The sequence below is a fragment of the Lontra canadensis genome, unplaced genomic scaffold, assembly GCF_010015895.1.
Source record: "Lontra canadensis isolate GAN:19392208 unplaced genomic scaffold, GSC_riverotter_1.0 scaffold2, whole genome shotgun sequence".
Lineage (NCBI taxonomy): Eukaryota > Metazoa > Chordata > Mammalia > Carnivora > Mustelidae > Lontra > Lontra canadensis.
In genome coordinates this window covers 61,246,134-61,262,101 of record NW_022630996.1, presented here as the reverse complement: position 1 = coordinate 61,262,101, position 15,968 = coordinate 61,246,134, and the positions used below count along the sequence as shown (strand labels likewise).

Sequence of the window (15,968 nt, the reverse complement as noted above, 5' to 3'; positions counted from 1 at the left end):
CTACTGTCTGAGTATCACCTCCTCCATGAGCCGGAGGACCTTTTCTTTATTCACCTAGTGCCTTCTGTACCTGAACAAGATCATTTTTCCTTCTCCCTAGGTGTCTTAAAAGACAGGTTTCTCATGGTCTCGGAATACCTTGTATTTGTCAGGGGTAGAAAAAATGTATTTCGAGTTGTAACATTCCAGCCACATTGCAGTTAAAATAAGCTTTTGAGGGTGAACCCTGCTATCTAATAACCACTTTTCACACAAGTCTTATAGTGACAATACCAAACTAATTTCTACAAAATGGGTTGTGAACATTTGAGAAACTCTTTCATAATTAGAGAACTACCAAACTGTTTTTTATTGCTTACATAAGCACACAACTGTAAATAGTATTTGAATCAATGATAGATTGAGGTAAGAGGGGGAGTGTTGTCTAGACAGAAATATTTTGAAATTTCCATAGCAGCAGTTAAGAAGGTAAATAGTACTGAGGATATTTTCTCTAAAAATTTTTCTCTAACAGATATCTCTAACAATTTGAAAGTAATATTATTCTTCATCGAGTCTTTTCATCATTTTCAAAAATTGTCAGTGATTTTATGGATGGTTTGTTTGAAGGGCAGAAGGTAAAAGAATGAAGTATAATTTATACTGAAATTGTATGGCTCTGATAAATGTATTTGCGGCAAAAAGTGAAATTCATGTGACACAGCAGCTGAGGGGGACTTAGTGTGTTCACGTGGTTACAGAAGATCCCAGACAGTAGAATACATGAGAGGATAGTAAGATTTAGTGTATAAGCCCAGTTCAGAATTTGCAGGATATATTTGATATATATATCAAATTCTCTTAAAAGTAAGTAGAGATGAATATTGAATCCTAGAAATATCTCTGACATATGAATAAAGATTAGATTAATTGGAGAGGGAAAAAAGGCTTTGTTTTAAGAAAATGCCACTTAGAGACATAATTAATTGCTGACATATTAAAGGGTGATACTCCTATTTAAAAAAATCAGATAGAAAGAATTAATGGCAGATTAAGTTCCTCAATTCAGTGATTCCAGAAAGAATTTGGATCATAAAAAGATGAAGGCAATTTGGCATTCTATTATAATAATTTGCCAAGCTAGCATTCTAATTCTAATATATCTTACACTACATCCCAATATATCCTAAACTACAGTTTTTAAAAATTCCTGTTCTGGAAGGACATACTTTTCATTAACAGACCATTTGTTATGGTTAATTAACATATTCCTGTTCTTTTATATAATAGGATTTTGTGGTTAAAAATTACCTGTATCTACATCGGCAAAGCATTATTAGCATGGGTTATAATGTATTTTGGGGACTTGATTCTTGGCTATTTGAGGGATTACCCTCATTAAAAACTCTCCTTAACTGCCACAGTTATTTTAATTAGCTAATCTTAATGTTTTTATTTTGAGCAAAATATGTCAAACTTTAGCCGTGCCATGTTTTTATACTAAAATAGAAACCATAAAAAATTACAGAGCATTATTAAAATAATCCAGATGGTCTGGCAGATTGCAGTTGTTGGTATAAACATCCCTTTAAGACATAATTTATAGGAAACATGGATAAAATGCTGTGAATTTAATATGGAGAGTACAGCAAGTTAGGTTTATACAGTAGAAGATTTTGTGTTCCACTGTGGGTTTTTTTCCTTTGAGAGTTTATAAGTAACTTTCATGAAGGAATCTGAATAAACGATCTTGAGGAAAAATTTGTGGGACTAGAAAAAGAATAGAATCAAAAGCTAGTCTAGCTATTCATTATAATGCCATTGGAATTCCAAATATATTTTAATACTAAAATTTTGTTGTAATACTTGACTCCTAAAAGATAAAAAGAAAAATAATTTGGATTAAAGGAGAATACAGAGGAATGACAACTAAGTGCAATGTGTGATCCTTGATTCAAGATTGCTAAAAAAATTTTTTTTAAAACCACAAAGGGTGCTACTGGGACAATCAGATATTTGAATGCAGATTATACAATAGATGCTGCTATATTCATATTAAATCTTGGTTATGATAATGATAATATGGTCATTTAAGAAACTATTCTTTCTTCTTAAAAGATACTTGCTAAAATGTTAAAGGATAATGTCGTATAGTCTACAACATTCTTTAAAATGGTTCAGCATGGTAGATGGGTGCCCATTGTACTGTTCTTACAGTTTTTCTGTTGTCTGAAAATATGTTAAAATAAAAACTTGAGAGAGTAGTACATGAAATTTGTAATAATTCGACATTGGCAAGTACTTGGTAGATTATTGTGATGGTGTTTAATTTAAATGAATAGCGTTTACTGTTTTAAATGTAATAACGAAGTCTCGACTCTGTAGGCCCAGCCCCAGTCCTGAAGGGATTTCAAAGCATGTTTTATGGACAGTGGTTAAAGTAACTGGGAATAGTTAGCCTAGGTTGGACAGATGTTTTCAGATACTTACAGAACAATCAGATAAATGATTGTGTACAAATGGCTCTAGAGCTAGACTCTCCATTATGGAAACTACTAGCCACATGTGGCTATTGAGCCCTTGAAGTATAGTTGGTTGGAATTGAGATGTTCTTATGAACGTGAAAAGATATATCAATTAAGTATGATTCATTGTGATAAATGCATGCTAAGTTCAAAAACTTTGTGTAAACAATATGAAATTTCTTACTACATGCTTATTACATATTGAAAAGATAATATTTTTAAAATATTTAGTTAAATACATTGTATTTTTAAAATTAGTTTTATTTGATTCTTTTAGTTTTTTAAATATTCTGGTAACCATATTAAAAAGGTACAATGTGGCTCACATTTTATCTCAGTTGCATAGCACTGTCCTACAGAGCTGAAGTTGGTAGCTTTTATGCAGTTAGATTTCAGCTTTTCTTGAAAAGGAACTTTATGGTAGTAAATGATCAGCTGAAAATGGAATGGATTGCCTTGGGAATTTGTATGTTTTCTGCTATTAAAAAGTGTTCAAGGGGGCGCCTTCGTGGCTCAGTTGGTTAAGTATCCAACTCTTGATTTGGTCATGATGTCAGGGTTGTGAGATCAAGCCTCGTGTAGGGCTCCACGCTAGGTTATGGAACCTGCTAATCCCTCTGCTCCATCCTTCCCTACCTTCTAAAAAAAAAAAAAAAAAAAGAAGAAGAAGAAAATAGTTCAGATACTTGAAGGGAATATTTTAGGTACTTTCAAAAATAAGGTAATAGGTTTAGATTTGAGGTTATTTTAAGATGACATTTGTACTTTCATCATCACTGTGATTCTAGTATGACACTCCTTCACTGAAAAATTTCTGATTTAATGATGAGATCAGACATTTAAAAAGAACTAATGATAAAGGGCAATAAATAAAAACTATGTTTGGTATAGAGACTGTGAGTGCTTTAAGAACGCCACGGAAGGAACAATGACTTTCATCTGAGAGTAAAGATAGGGAATTTTGGGGGCGCCTGGATGGCTCAGTGGGTTAAAGCCTCTGCCTTCAGCTCGGGTCATGATCTAAGGGTCCTGGTATTGAGCCCCGCATTGGGCTCTCTGATCAGCGGGGAGCCTGCTTCCCCTTCTCTCTCTGCCTGCCTCTCTGCCTACTTGTGATCACTCTCTCTGTCAAATAAATAAATAAAATCTTAAAAAAAAAAAGAGGGAATTTTGAACAGGGCTCTAAAGAAGAATGGGATTTGAATAAATAGGATAAAAATAAAAACAGGATTTGAATAAGCAAAATGTGGTCACAAGAACATTCCAGGGTAGAAGAAAGAGATAAACAAAGGAAAGGTGACAGGGAGACACAAGAAGGGCCAGTATGGGAGACAGAGAATCTTAAGAATTTGGCTAGAATGTAGGCGGTAGTGAAGAATTGATGACCTATTCTAAATTCAGGGATTTTTGCCTTCTCAAGAAAGAAAAAAGATGCGTTCAAGGGTGCATTCAAGGATATATGTAAAAGATACATATATTCAGGGACTTGTAAATCTATCTAGGTGTCTACTTAGTTATTTTTTCCTACAAAGTATCACTTGGGGAAGACACAGTAGCTGGAAGTGGCCATAAGCAGTGTCAGTGCTGGATGGTTACAGAGGTGATCAGATGAGTCTATAAAATGGAAGCCAAAATATCTTTATGTGGACTAAGGGATTATCCCTGAAAGAATGGTCTTACAATTGCAATGGTTGGTTGTCACTAAATAAGGCTTTTTAAAGATCATTTTAAAAAACAGAGTACTGGTTGTATTGTGGCGATCATGAATATCCACATAAAGGACCAATGGCTGATGGACAGGGTGAACCACAGTGTTCGAGAGCTATGAGAGTTAGGACTTATGAATCAGATGATATTGTCAGTGGTTCCCATAAAATATAGATCAGAGATGTGTTACATTTCATTTAACTTTACAAGTTGAGCTAGGATACTCTGAAAAACCATCATAAATGATTCTAAGGGCCTTGGTCATGGTGAAACATTGATATGGGAGTGTAAAATAAAATTGATTGATAAATTAAAGGTGGGAGGAAAATATTTCTAAATTATGTTTGCATATGTTTTTAATATAAATTTTTTGCTAAATATTATATATTGTGAGTAGTTATATGACAATTTACAAATCTAAAGTCTGTGTATTTGAGGGGGCCAAAAATGTGGGACTTCTGTATTGTTTTTTTATCTTATTGGGAAAATGGGAAATCTATAGTTACCTTGTATTCAGCATATCTGGTGATTAATAATTATGGATACCATATATTTAATTCCAAGTGGAGGAAACGTACAGAGTGTTTCACGTTTATTAACTCTCGCATTCCTCATAAGAACCTTGTTTTGCGGTTTAGAAAACTCACTTAAAGTCTCATAGCTAGTAAGTGGCGAAACCAGAATTTGAATGAGGTCTGATTCCAAAGTCTACATTTTTTTTTAACTCTTGCTATGTTGCGTAAGTTTTAAAAATAAATCTTTTCATTGAGCTCATGCCAACTGGTAACGGTGATCCATTGTCTTGATTAAATGTATTGGCTATGATAACTCAAAGTATAGGTAGTGCCAACATATTTTTCCTATTTATTCTTGTCAACAGTTTTTGCCTGTGTACATGCACATCCGGGTCCTGGTTGCTGCATACCTCTTTCAGACAGGGTACGGGCATTTCTCATACTTTTGGATCAAAGGAGACTTTGGAATTTATAGAGTCTGTCAGGTAGGAATGTATTCAGCTCTTTTTCTTTCATTTTGGCATGAAAATAAAAATATGGTCATTATAAGGGCACGACTAATTTGAATTTATGAAATTACACTTTAAAGTGTTATTTCTGTGTTCTGTGGTTAATAATTTGAGATAAATAATTTATTACTGAGGGAAGGGAAAATGTAATTTAGATGAGTGCCTAATAAAGGCACTAGTACACAAGGGACAACATTGCTAATTCGGTTCAGTTTTGTAGAAATGTACAGCTACCTGGGATTATTATATGTTTTCTTTTTGAAGAGGATTAATATTTATTAAGTTTCTACCTTGTGCTGGGCACTGTCTGAATATTATTTTATTTACCCCACATTACAACCCAGAGTTGTGGTTTTCATGTTTACAGAAAGGACACTGAGGCTCAGAGAAGCTAAATAATTTGCCTACGGTCACATAGTAATGGTACAGCTAATTATCAATCTGCTCAGATCCTGTGTTCTTTGAATGACATCACACTGTCTGAAATAACTGTTACAGGGGTCCCAAAGCCACTTTTTAATTTGAGTAATATTATTTTGTATCTATGACAACTCTCAATTTAATCCTAAATGGGGTAAATCAACATCAAACAGAGATGAAATGGACACCCTTTTGTTGAAGTAATCTAATCTCTGCTTATAAACTGTAGCCCTAGGAAGGAGGCTTATGATTCTTCCCCAACATTTAACAAGATGGCAGTTATAGCCAGAGGACAGCTCAGGCTGGTGCTTTGCTTGGATTTAGTTAATATAATGATGCATAAATATTTTATATTCAACTCTTTACAATGATTGTAGAACAAATGTAATTTTAAGGATTAGTAAAATATACTTGTACAGTTATTACTTTAGTCTTAAATAAATGTTTATACTCTGTCAGAGAGAATCTGTCTTTACTCTTCATGCATACCTGGAATGAAAACCATTCTCTTCTCCTTTTCAATAGGTCTTATTTCGTCTCAATTTCCTGGTCGTGGTGTTATGCATAGTGATGGATCGGCCTTATCAATTCTATTATTTCGTCCCCTTGGTCACTGTATGGTTCATGGTCATATATGTTACTTTAGCCCTATGGCCACAAATAATCCAAAAAAAAGCAAATGGTAAATATACTCTCTTAGTGTTAATAAATATTCTTTTAATGCACTGAATTTCTTTTTAGTTGTTAAAGGCTATTTTTTATTGAGACAGAATTTAAGTTTATGTGTAGTGTTGACATTTGAAACTTTGTTCGTAAACAGTCTTTTTTAAAATGATACAGTTAGCTAATTCAAGTGATATAACAGGGCAGATCAATAGTTTGCATGTATACTGTCTGTGTGTGTTCTTTTTTTTTTTATCTAAATTTTTCAAAGTCATTTTACATATCAGCTAATGCAACAGTTTTCAAACCGTCTTATACAGAGCCCGAGGGAAGAGCACTAGAAGAGAGAAGAGCCAGCCAAATAGGGCTCCAGGCCCCTCCATCCTTCCCCAGTCTTTGGCAGCTCTGCTTTATTTGATTTTTTATCTATATCGGGAATTTTGGAGGAGCATTCATTTGCAAAAAGGCTTTTTGTGTTAGCCAGGTTTAAAGAGCACTGATATAATTTATCTTCTAGACCAGCCTTAACACAGTTACTCTCAACCTGTTGTACATACAAGGAAACCTAAGTGCCCGGAAGGTCGTCACCTTCAAGCTCCTCATAGACAGTTACTGATGATGTTCACAGTGAGGTCGTGCGCATCTATCTTAATGCTTCTTTCCCTCAAGATCATATCGTTGAAATAAAAGCTTCTCTCTTTTGGAAAAATTGAAAGTTGTTGTTTTTAATAATTTTTAACTTAACCAAAAAACTGTATATTAGAAATAGTTTCCACTGACTTCCATTATAATGTCAAATAACTTTTTCAGGTAAGATTCGAATTCCAGCCTTTCATCAAGCCCATGAATGTCTTTGAACAGCCTCTGTCACTGAATACCTCGATAAAAACATAGCGTATGAATCAAATGAAATCAGTACATATGAACTGTGAACACATAACTTAAAATATGCGTGTGTTAAAATACATCTTAAGGTTAAACCCTGATCCTTTAGGGAGTTCTTAAGCTCTCTCCTAGGAACTCTAATATTTCAGCCATATTACCTGAGCTATATTCAACATGAATATTAGAATGATGTTGTACATATTATTCCAAATTTTGTTGTGCTCTCGAATAATAAATAGGTATAATGGAACCCAGGAGGTATTTTCTGATGTGTTTACAGTGGATGAACAGGAGATACAGAGGGTGTCAGGCGTAGGTTGTGGCCTCTTCTAGCAAGGAGGCTCCAGCTTTTCCTTCTGGCCCTTCTTATAATTTATACCACTTACATATAGTTTATGTATCCTGTGGGCAGCCTTCAGTGATTTTAAGAACTATGCAGGGTGTTCATATGTTAACCAGAGACTCTTAATATGTTTTCTAATGTAAATTTATACCTTTTAGTAAATTAAGTATTTTCTCTCTTAGGAAATTGTTTCTGGCATTTTGGCTTACTGTTGAAACTAGCCTTCTTGCTGTTATGTATATGTTTTTTGGCATATTCTCAGGTTTGTACAGTCTTTTCAGTTTATATTTTGTTCTATTTTATTTTAAAGTTCAAGTCTATTAAAGTATGTGAGAAGAGTCAGAGCTTTTTTTGAGCTTCATTTTTTAATGACTGTAATAAAAGTGTCACTCTGTAGTTGACTACTCAGTGTAGTTCTTTTGAGACCTATCTACTTTTGTTACCACTGTTTTTGTTGTAAGAGCAATTTAAAGCTCTTCCTCTGGCAATTGTTCAGAATCCATTTTACTTGACTTTGATCAATCAGACGTTTATTGAACGCCTCTTATACGACACTACTCTAAGTGGAGATCAAAATTCTCCTGACAGAATTTGCAGCTTGGTTTGTGCATTATTCATTGCATCAGAGTGTTACTTGATTTTTCCATAACTGCATAGAGTAAAATTTGGGCCGTTAGCAAAACCAGCTTAGGAGCAAATGGGTTGGTATAGATGTAGTATGTTTAATTTAATAAAATTTGGGATCATTTTCGCATCTCTGCTGTCTTATCCCCCTAGTATGATGGTTGAGGTTTTCTCAGCTACTTAAGCAAGATGGCCGGCTGCTACCTGCTGGTCAGTCCATCAGGCAAACAGATTATTTGGGCAGCATGATATTTATCATAAAATATTCTCATTTGAATGCTTATAGGTTAAGACATATTCTGCAGTTGGCTCCCATCCCCAGCATTTCCTGTCTTGGGCTTCACTGTGTCAGGGGCAAATGCCACATAAGCATCACGTGTGTGACTGTGTGTGTGTGTCTGTGCGTGCGTATGTGATCTTATTAGCTGGTTTTTGTTGGTTTGGTAGGCTTTCATACTTTATTTTCATACTTAGAAATAAAGCATTTTTATTTCAGCCTGACCTCCAAGGTTTTTTACAGGAGATTTATAAAGTAATAAGGAAATGACAGCAAACGTATGAAGAAATAGCCAGGTAACTGCAACAGCTGCTTGACATTTACTCATTAAAATTCCAGACACTGAGGTGCATCTGAGGGAGAGAAGGGAAGGTGAACCAGGGGTTCAATAATGAGACTAAGAAGGTTTCCCCAGCTATGGATCACTGGAAAAAAAGAGAAAAGTCATGGCCTGGTAGCCCAGTGTCTTGCACAAAATGGGTGCGCACTAAATACTTGCCCATTGATCACATAAGAAACAAATTTGTAATCAGAAATAATATTTTAAATGATAAGTGTGTCACATATATCCGATCTATAAGACCATATATCTCTAATAGATACTATATATTTCTGTTTCATATTGATTTTATATTTTATATTTCTGTATTTCACATACATATCATATATATGATCTGTAAGTTCTTAATATTACAACTCTTGGTAAGAATCATCCTCCATTTTCTGAGGCATAGATTTTGATAGAACCTCTATGTAATAAGGTATAAGTATTTTAAATTCTTAAATGGTTAATGGAGAATATTGCATTTCATTAAAATAAGAAACTTCTAAGGATTCAGCATTACCTAAAATACAGTGCTGTTTTCTTTCTTTTTTTTTTTTTTCTTTTAATAGCCTTTTTAAAAAACTGTTATGTTACATTTTTTATGCTGTGGCATTAGGTCTAATAATGGAGCACTCCTTAATAGAGTTTGTTGCATTCTTTAGTCTGGAAATTGAGGTTTTTGTTCTCTTCTTTGAAAGACTTCATTAATGTGCAGGAATGCTCCCAAGACTTCTGCCCCTTCATTCCCAGATTTTCTAGGCTTGTCAGATTAGTAAGAGGGTACCATTCACTAAGTTGACCACAGTAAAATTGTAAACTTTGTTTCAAAGGCTAGTAATGGCATTTGGGTATGGCTGATTGAGTAAGGTGACTAATTCAGAGCATTCTTTTAACTCAAATGGTTAATTATAGATTATTAACATTTAGAGGGGAAAAAAGCCTATTTTAACCTTAACCATCATTCTCTAGGATATTGATATCATATTGGCTAAGGTCTTTTGTATTTTGGTGTTTTGATCAGTAAATATTAGCTGTTTGTATACTAGATTAAAAACCTTAAATGGAAGAATTTTCCAGTTACTAGCTTGCTTTTTTTTTTTTTATTTTGCAGTCTCAGTAGCCTTGTGCAGTGAAAGTAAATTAACAAAAAGTTTTAAGTCATCCTTGTTATCCTTTAGTAAAATAAACTTCTTTTCAAATGAAAGAGAATTTTTAAATTGTGAATGACTCTCATATAATCCTAACTTTAGAAAACTATAATTTATAATCGATTTAGAAAATAAGTATTGACTCATACCATCTTAATCTGTGTTCTGGATTCCTTTTCCTAGGGTGCATTTGAGAAGATCTTTTCTCTTTGGCCATTGTCCAAGTGTTTTGAACTGAAAGGGAATGTATATGAATGGTGGTTCAGATGGAGGTTAGACCGTTACGTATGTATTTACCTTGTGATCTTTTGCCATTTCAAATTATACTTAAAAAAATTATTTGGAAAATTATTATTATTTTTTTTAGTTTTAGAATAAGAAAACATGTTGACTTGGCAAATTAAAGCAGCCCTGCTCTCCCGTCTCTTTTTATAGCAGAGAAAGTGTGTGCATGCGTGTGTATATCAGCAGGAAAATACTGTAAAAATGTTGTCTATAAATGTTGTTTGAGTCCTAATTTTGACTTATAAATGATCCCTCATAGGGGTGCCTGGCTGGCTCAGTTGGTGAAGTGATCTCCGGGTCATGAGTTGGAGCCCCACATCAGGCATAGAGATTACTTAAATAAATAAACTTAAAAAAAAAATTCCCTCATGTATATGCTTCAGCCATTCAACACAATATTTATTGAGCCCTGATATAAGCTCTAGATGTTGGTTTTGTGAGGAATATAGTAGAGAAAGAAGACATACCAGCAGGTTTCTAAGCCTTACAATCAGTTTTAAAACCCAAGATTACTACTTACAATTAGGTGCTAAATTATGCAATGTGGATTTTGTGATAGAAACGTGCAAAGAAGAGAGACCAGTGTCATAGGTGTTTCTGTGAATTTAATCTTAAAGGGAAGTGAAGATTCACTTGGCCAAGAAAATGTAAAACATCTAGTACAGCATTTGGAAAATAATGGACACTGAATAAATATTAATTACCTCTCCTCTCTCTTTCCCCTTCATCTGCCATATTTCACTCATCCTTTTTTTCATTCAACAAATGTTTTCTTAATGCCTGTTCTGTGCCATTTCTGTTTTCTAATATGTGTGTACTTGCCAGTGTACTACAGGGCATTTCAAAACCACAGATGAGAAAAAGGTTTGCTAAAGGCTTGATATCAAATAATTTTAAATTCTCAACTTTATCACTGTACTATGATACGATAGTTCGCTTTACGACCTTGTTTAAAAAAAAAAAAATGCTTTGGGATGCCTGGGGGGCTCAGTCAGTTAAGCATTGGACTCTTGGTTTTCCGCTCAGGTTATGATCTCGGGTCATGGGAGGGCTCCACCCTCAGCAGGGAGGCCGGGAGGCCGCTAGGAGATTCTCTCCCTCTGCCCCTCCCACCACACCCGTGCGCATATGTGCCCCTCGAAAAATAACTAAATCCTAAAAGAAGAAGAAGAAGAAAAAGAAGCTTTATGGACTTTCTGGCCCACCTTATTTTTTTTCCATTCTTGTGTATGTATGCTCCTTCGTAAAAGCATGATCTTGGTGGTGGTAGTATTGATTTATTTGATTGAAAGGATCAACCTAAAATGTGTTTTATTTTGGGTTAGCATTTAAATTTTATCATACATCTCCATAATAGTTTTATTTATTATTTTTGTTGTTGTTCTTTTATTCATTTTAATTCCAGTATAGTTGATGTATAGTAGTTAACAGTTTTATACATTGCTCAGTGCTCATCATAAGTATGCTATTAATCCCCATCACTTGTCTCACCTAACTCACCTCCCCTCTGGTAACCACCAGTTTGTTCTCTGTAGTTAAGAGTCTGTTTTTTGTTTATCTCCTTTTTTCTTTGTTCATTTTTGTTTCTTAAATTACCCACATGAATGAAGTCATATGTATCTGTCTTTTCTGATTGACTAAATTTCACTTAGCATTATACCCTCTAGATCCATCCATGCTATTACAAATGCATTTTTTATGCCTGAGCAATATTCCATTTTGTATGTATATATATATATATATTTCTTTATCCATTTATCAGTCGATGGACACTTGGACTGTTTCCGTAATTTGGCTATTGTAGATAATGCTGCTATAAACATTGGGGTGCATATATCTTTTTGAGTTAGTGTTTTAGTATTCTGCAGATAGGTATCAGTAGTGGAATTACTGGATAAAAGTCCTAGTTTTAATTTTTTCACGGAAGCTCCGTGCTATTTTCCACTGCAGCTGCGCTGTCTGCTTTCCCACCAGCAGTGCACAAGGGTTCCTTTTTCTCCTTTTCCTTCCCAACACTTGTTGTTTCTGTGTTTTTATCATTTTTTTGAAATTATCTTTATTTCTTCACTTGCTGCTGAGACTGCTCAAGTGAAGCAGCTTATCTCATATGTTACAAGAGCTGTTTGCTGTCCTATTGCAGATAGTTTCCAAAAGTCATTGACTTTATGTCATTTCTTGAAGTTTAAGTCTCTCATAGAAACTTTCAGCTTCGGGGCACCTGGGTGGCTCAGTGGATTAAGCCGCTGCCTTCTGCTCAGGTCATGATCTCAGGGTCCTGGGATCGAGTCCTGCATCAGGCTCTCTGCTCAGCAGGGAGCCTGCTTCACCCCCACCCCCACCCCCACCTGACTCTCTGCATACTGGTGATCTCTCTCTCTGTGTCAAATAAATAAAATCTTAAAAAAAAAAAAAAAGAAAGAAACTTTAAGCTTTTAACTTACTTATTTTTGTACATATTGTCCCCATTTACCAAATATTTATGCCATTTACTGAAAAATAGCCATTTAAAACAAATTTTCTCTTCATATTTTTCAGGTAGTCTTTCATGGAATGTTGTTTGCTTTCATCTATCTGGCTTTACAGAAGCGTCAAGTACTTTCCGAAGGAAAGGGTGAACCTCTTTTTTCAAACAAAATTTCCAATTTTCTATTGTTTATTTCAGTAGTTTCTTTCTTGGTAAGTTTCAAAATGTAATCTGGTAATTTTTCAAAGTCCTAAATGGTACAGAAAATTAACTTTAAGAAATAGGAATTTAATCAATTTTTTAATATAGAAAATCTTTACTTTTTAAAGATCCTTTTACTCCGTAGTTTTCTAATTGAACAAAAACGCCAAGAGAATGTATGTATAAGTTAAATATGAAGAATAACTGAGGATTCAGTGAAATAGAAATTTTTAAAGTTGTAATAAATTTGGGGGAAAATATAATGTAAGATATTTGACAGGAAGAGCCATCACTGTGTCATGATCACTCTTTCCAGAAAAGCACAGACCTATGCTCCTCTTTCTCTGCTTTCTTTTATTTGAGCAGTTGAACAAACCAAGTGATCACCAAACATGTGGGCAGTTTTTACTGAAGTTTTTAAAAAGCATCATGGAGTATAATGTAACAAGCAGAGAAAACTACCTTGTGAAGGCCTGTTTTCTTGAACTGATCCTTTTTTTTTTTTTTTTTTTTTTTTTTGGTTTAGACCTATTCCATCTGGGCTAGCAGTTGTAAAAACAAAGCAGAGTGCAATGAACTCCATCCATCTGTGTCTGTGGTGCAGGTAATTGTCTTGATTTAAAAAATAAATTTTTTCTTAATTCTTGATAAGAATGCAGTCTTTAGAGGCAGTGAGATTTGAGATCAAACTATAAAATGTAGGTATAATGTAGTTATATCACTTAATCTTCCTTAGCCCTACCTTCCTTTATTGTCCTGGGATGTTAAAATCTCTTTTAAAGGATTGTTATATTAAATGTATGAAAATGATTGGTATTGGTCACTTAGGAGGCACTTCAAAAATGTTAGTTCTCCTCATATTTGCTTTGTCCTCATTTACTCCTATTTCTTCATTTACTTATTTAAATATAACTATTGATGTATTAAGTCCCATGCTGTATGTACATGTACATGTGTAAGAAGTTCAGTGTTAAGATGCATACAGCTCCTGCCCTCATGGAATTTACATTCTAACAGAGATATGGACCTGTCAACATTCATTCATCAGACATTTTTTATTCATTTAACAAACATTTGATACCTACTATGCACTAGATATCAGGCTGGGGGGATACAGTGGTAACCAAATCAGACCTAGTTCCTGTCCTCCCAGAGCCTCCATTCTTCTAAGTAGTAATCATTGAATCATGTGTAATGATTAATAGTACATGATATTACAAGAGAATCTAATATGGGGATCCGACCTAGTTGGAGTTGAAGCAAGGTGTGGTCAGGGGCAGAAATTATTTCCCTGGGAAAATTAAGTGGAGAATGGAGGGATGAAGGCAGACAGCAGGAATTCAGGCTCCGTCGGGGAAGGGAGCATATTTGCATTCAGGGAATTTGAAGAAGGCCATTTGGGCTACAGCTCCAAGAGCCAGAGTCTAGAGAAGTCTGTGTTAGTGACTGGGGAGGTGGCCAGAGGCAAAGAGCAGCTCAAATCAGCCTGGCATTTTGCAGAGGTCCCTCTGGTTGTGGCTCATTATGGGACATGGTGGTAGTGTGGCGATAGTTAAGTACCGGGTGATTTGGTAACACGTGGGACTTCTTTCCAACCTGCCCTGGTGTCAGAGCAGGGTTCCTGGACAAAGCAGTGTCTAAGCCAAGACCTAAAAACTGAGCAGTAAAGAGGAGCAAGGATGATTTCTAGAGGATCTGCTCTGAGGTCTCAAGTTCTCTGCACTGCAGAACTCTTATTCCCTTAAACCTCTGTATAGTTTGTAGAACCAAGCACGTGACAGACTCTTCAAATACAATCGATAATGAAATTTTAAACACTGTACTGTATTCATGTAGCGTTTTCATGACTTCTATAGACAGTAGTAGCGCTCACCAATAACTTCTTGCATAACGCATGGGATATCATCTCTGTTACTCCTGATGGAAGGGAGGTGTTACCATTCACAGTGCACCAGTACGGAACGATATGAAGAGAGCTAAGGGACAGAGTGGCTCTACAGAAGAACTCACAAGCACTGCTGAGCCTTACCACCTTCCTTTCCAGTCCCTGCCCTCCGCACGCTCCTATTTCCTTAGTACTTTTCCAGCGAGGGCTTCAGGTCCTCTGTTGCAGAATAAAAGAATGGACTGGGAGCACAAATTGAAGCAAGTACTAATTTTATCGGCAGCTACTTCTTCTCAAGAGTGCTAGTCCCCTGTTGTAAAAAGCAGGGTATCCAGGGAGCCCCAAATTTTACATCCTTATCACGTTTCACTCTTATTCTCAGACACCAACAGGTGAGGTAAGTGTGGGGGTGTAGGTATGGATGTGATTTTTAAAAATTCATATACGATTATATGTCCTTAGCATACTTATCTGAGGAGGCTTAGGAGTTTAACATGCACAAGATTCCCAGTGTTTTGTTAGAAAGTATTTTCTCAGCCTGGCCCTGCTTATGGATCAATCCTTTTTTTTTTTTTTTAATTCAAATACAGTTAATAGTGATATATTAGTTTCAGGTATGTAATTTAATAGTTTAACAATTCTATATATTTCTCAGTGCTCATCAAGATAGTGTACTCTTGGAGCACCTGGGTGGCTCAGTGGGTTAAGCCACTGCCTTTGGTTCAGGTCATGATCTCAGGGTCCTGGGATTGAGCCCCGCATCGGGTTCTTTGCTCAGCAGGGAGCCTGCTTCTCTCTCTCTCTCTCTCTCTGCCTGCCTCTCTGCCTACTTGTGATCTTTCTCTGTCAAATAAATAAATAAAATCTTAAAAAAAAAAAAAAAAAGATAGTGTACTCTTAATCCCTTTTATCTGTTTCACTCTTATAGATCAGTCCTTGAATCCTGACCTTTTAGTTTTGCCCATCAGTCTGGATAGAAATTTCCAGAAAGGCTTGCTGTAGAACAGCATACAGGTGGTTAACTATAAGTAATATATATTAAGTGCTAGCATAGTATCTAGCAAGTTACAACTGCTGAACAAATTCTAAGTGTTATTATTATTTCATTATCAAGCTAATAATGATGACTCCCTAGGCCCCAGTTGTCTTCTTCATGGCTATCATATCTTTGTTTTTTCTATTCCCCTGATCACATCGTTTACTAAGTGTATGA

At 35.3% G+C, this 15,968-nt stretch overlaps 1 protein-coding gene across 2 annotated transcripts in view; it reads left to right on the top strand.

The window, feature by feature from the left end:
• Positions 1-15,968, top strand: part of CASD1 (CAS1 domain containing 1) — a 55,787-nt gene that overhangs the window by 34,800 nt on the left and 5,019 nt on the right. For both annotated transcript variants that reach the window (XM_032874950.1, XM_032874960.1), the window contains 6 exons: positions 5,092-5,211; positions 6,181-6,337; positions 7,729-7,808; positions 10,104-10,205; positions 12,741-12,881; positions 13,397-13,474. In XM_032874950.1, coding sequence (XP_032730841.1) covers positions 5,092-5,211; positions 6,181-6,337; positions 7,729-7,808; positions 10,104-10,205; positions 12,741-12,881; positions 13,397-13,474 — 678 coding nt within the window. The remainder of the gene's footprint in view (positions 1-5,091; positions 5,212-6,180; positions 6,338-7,728; positions 7,809-10,103; positions 10,206-12,740; positions 12,882-13,396; positions 13,475-15,968) is intronic.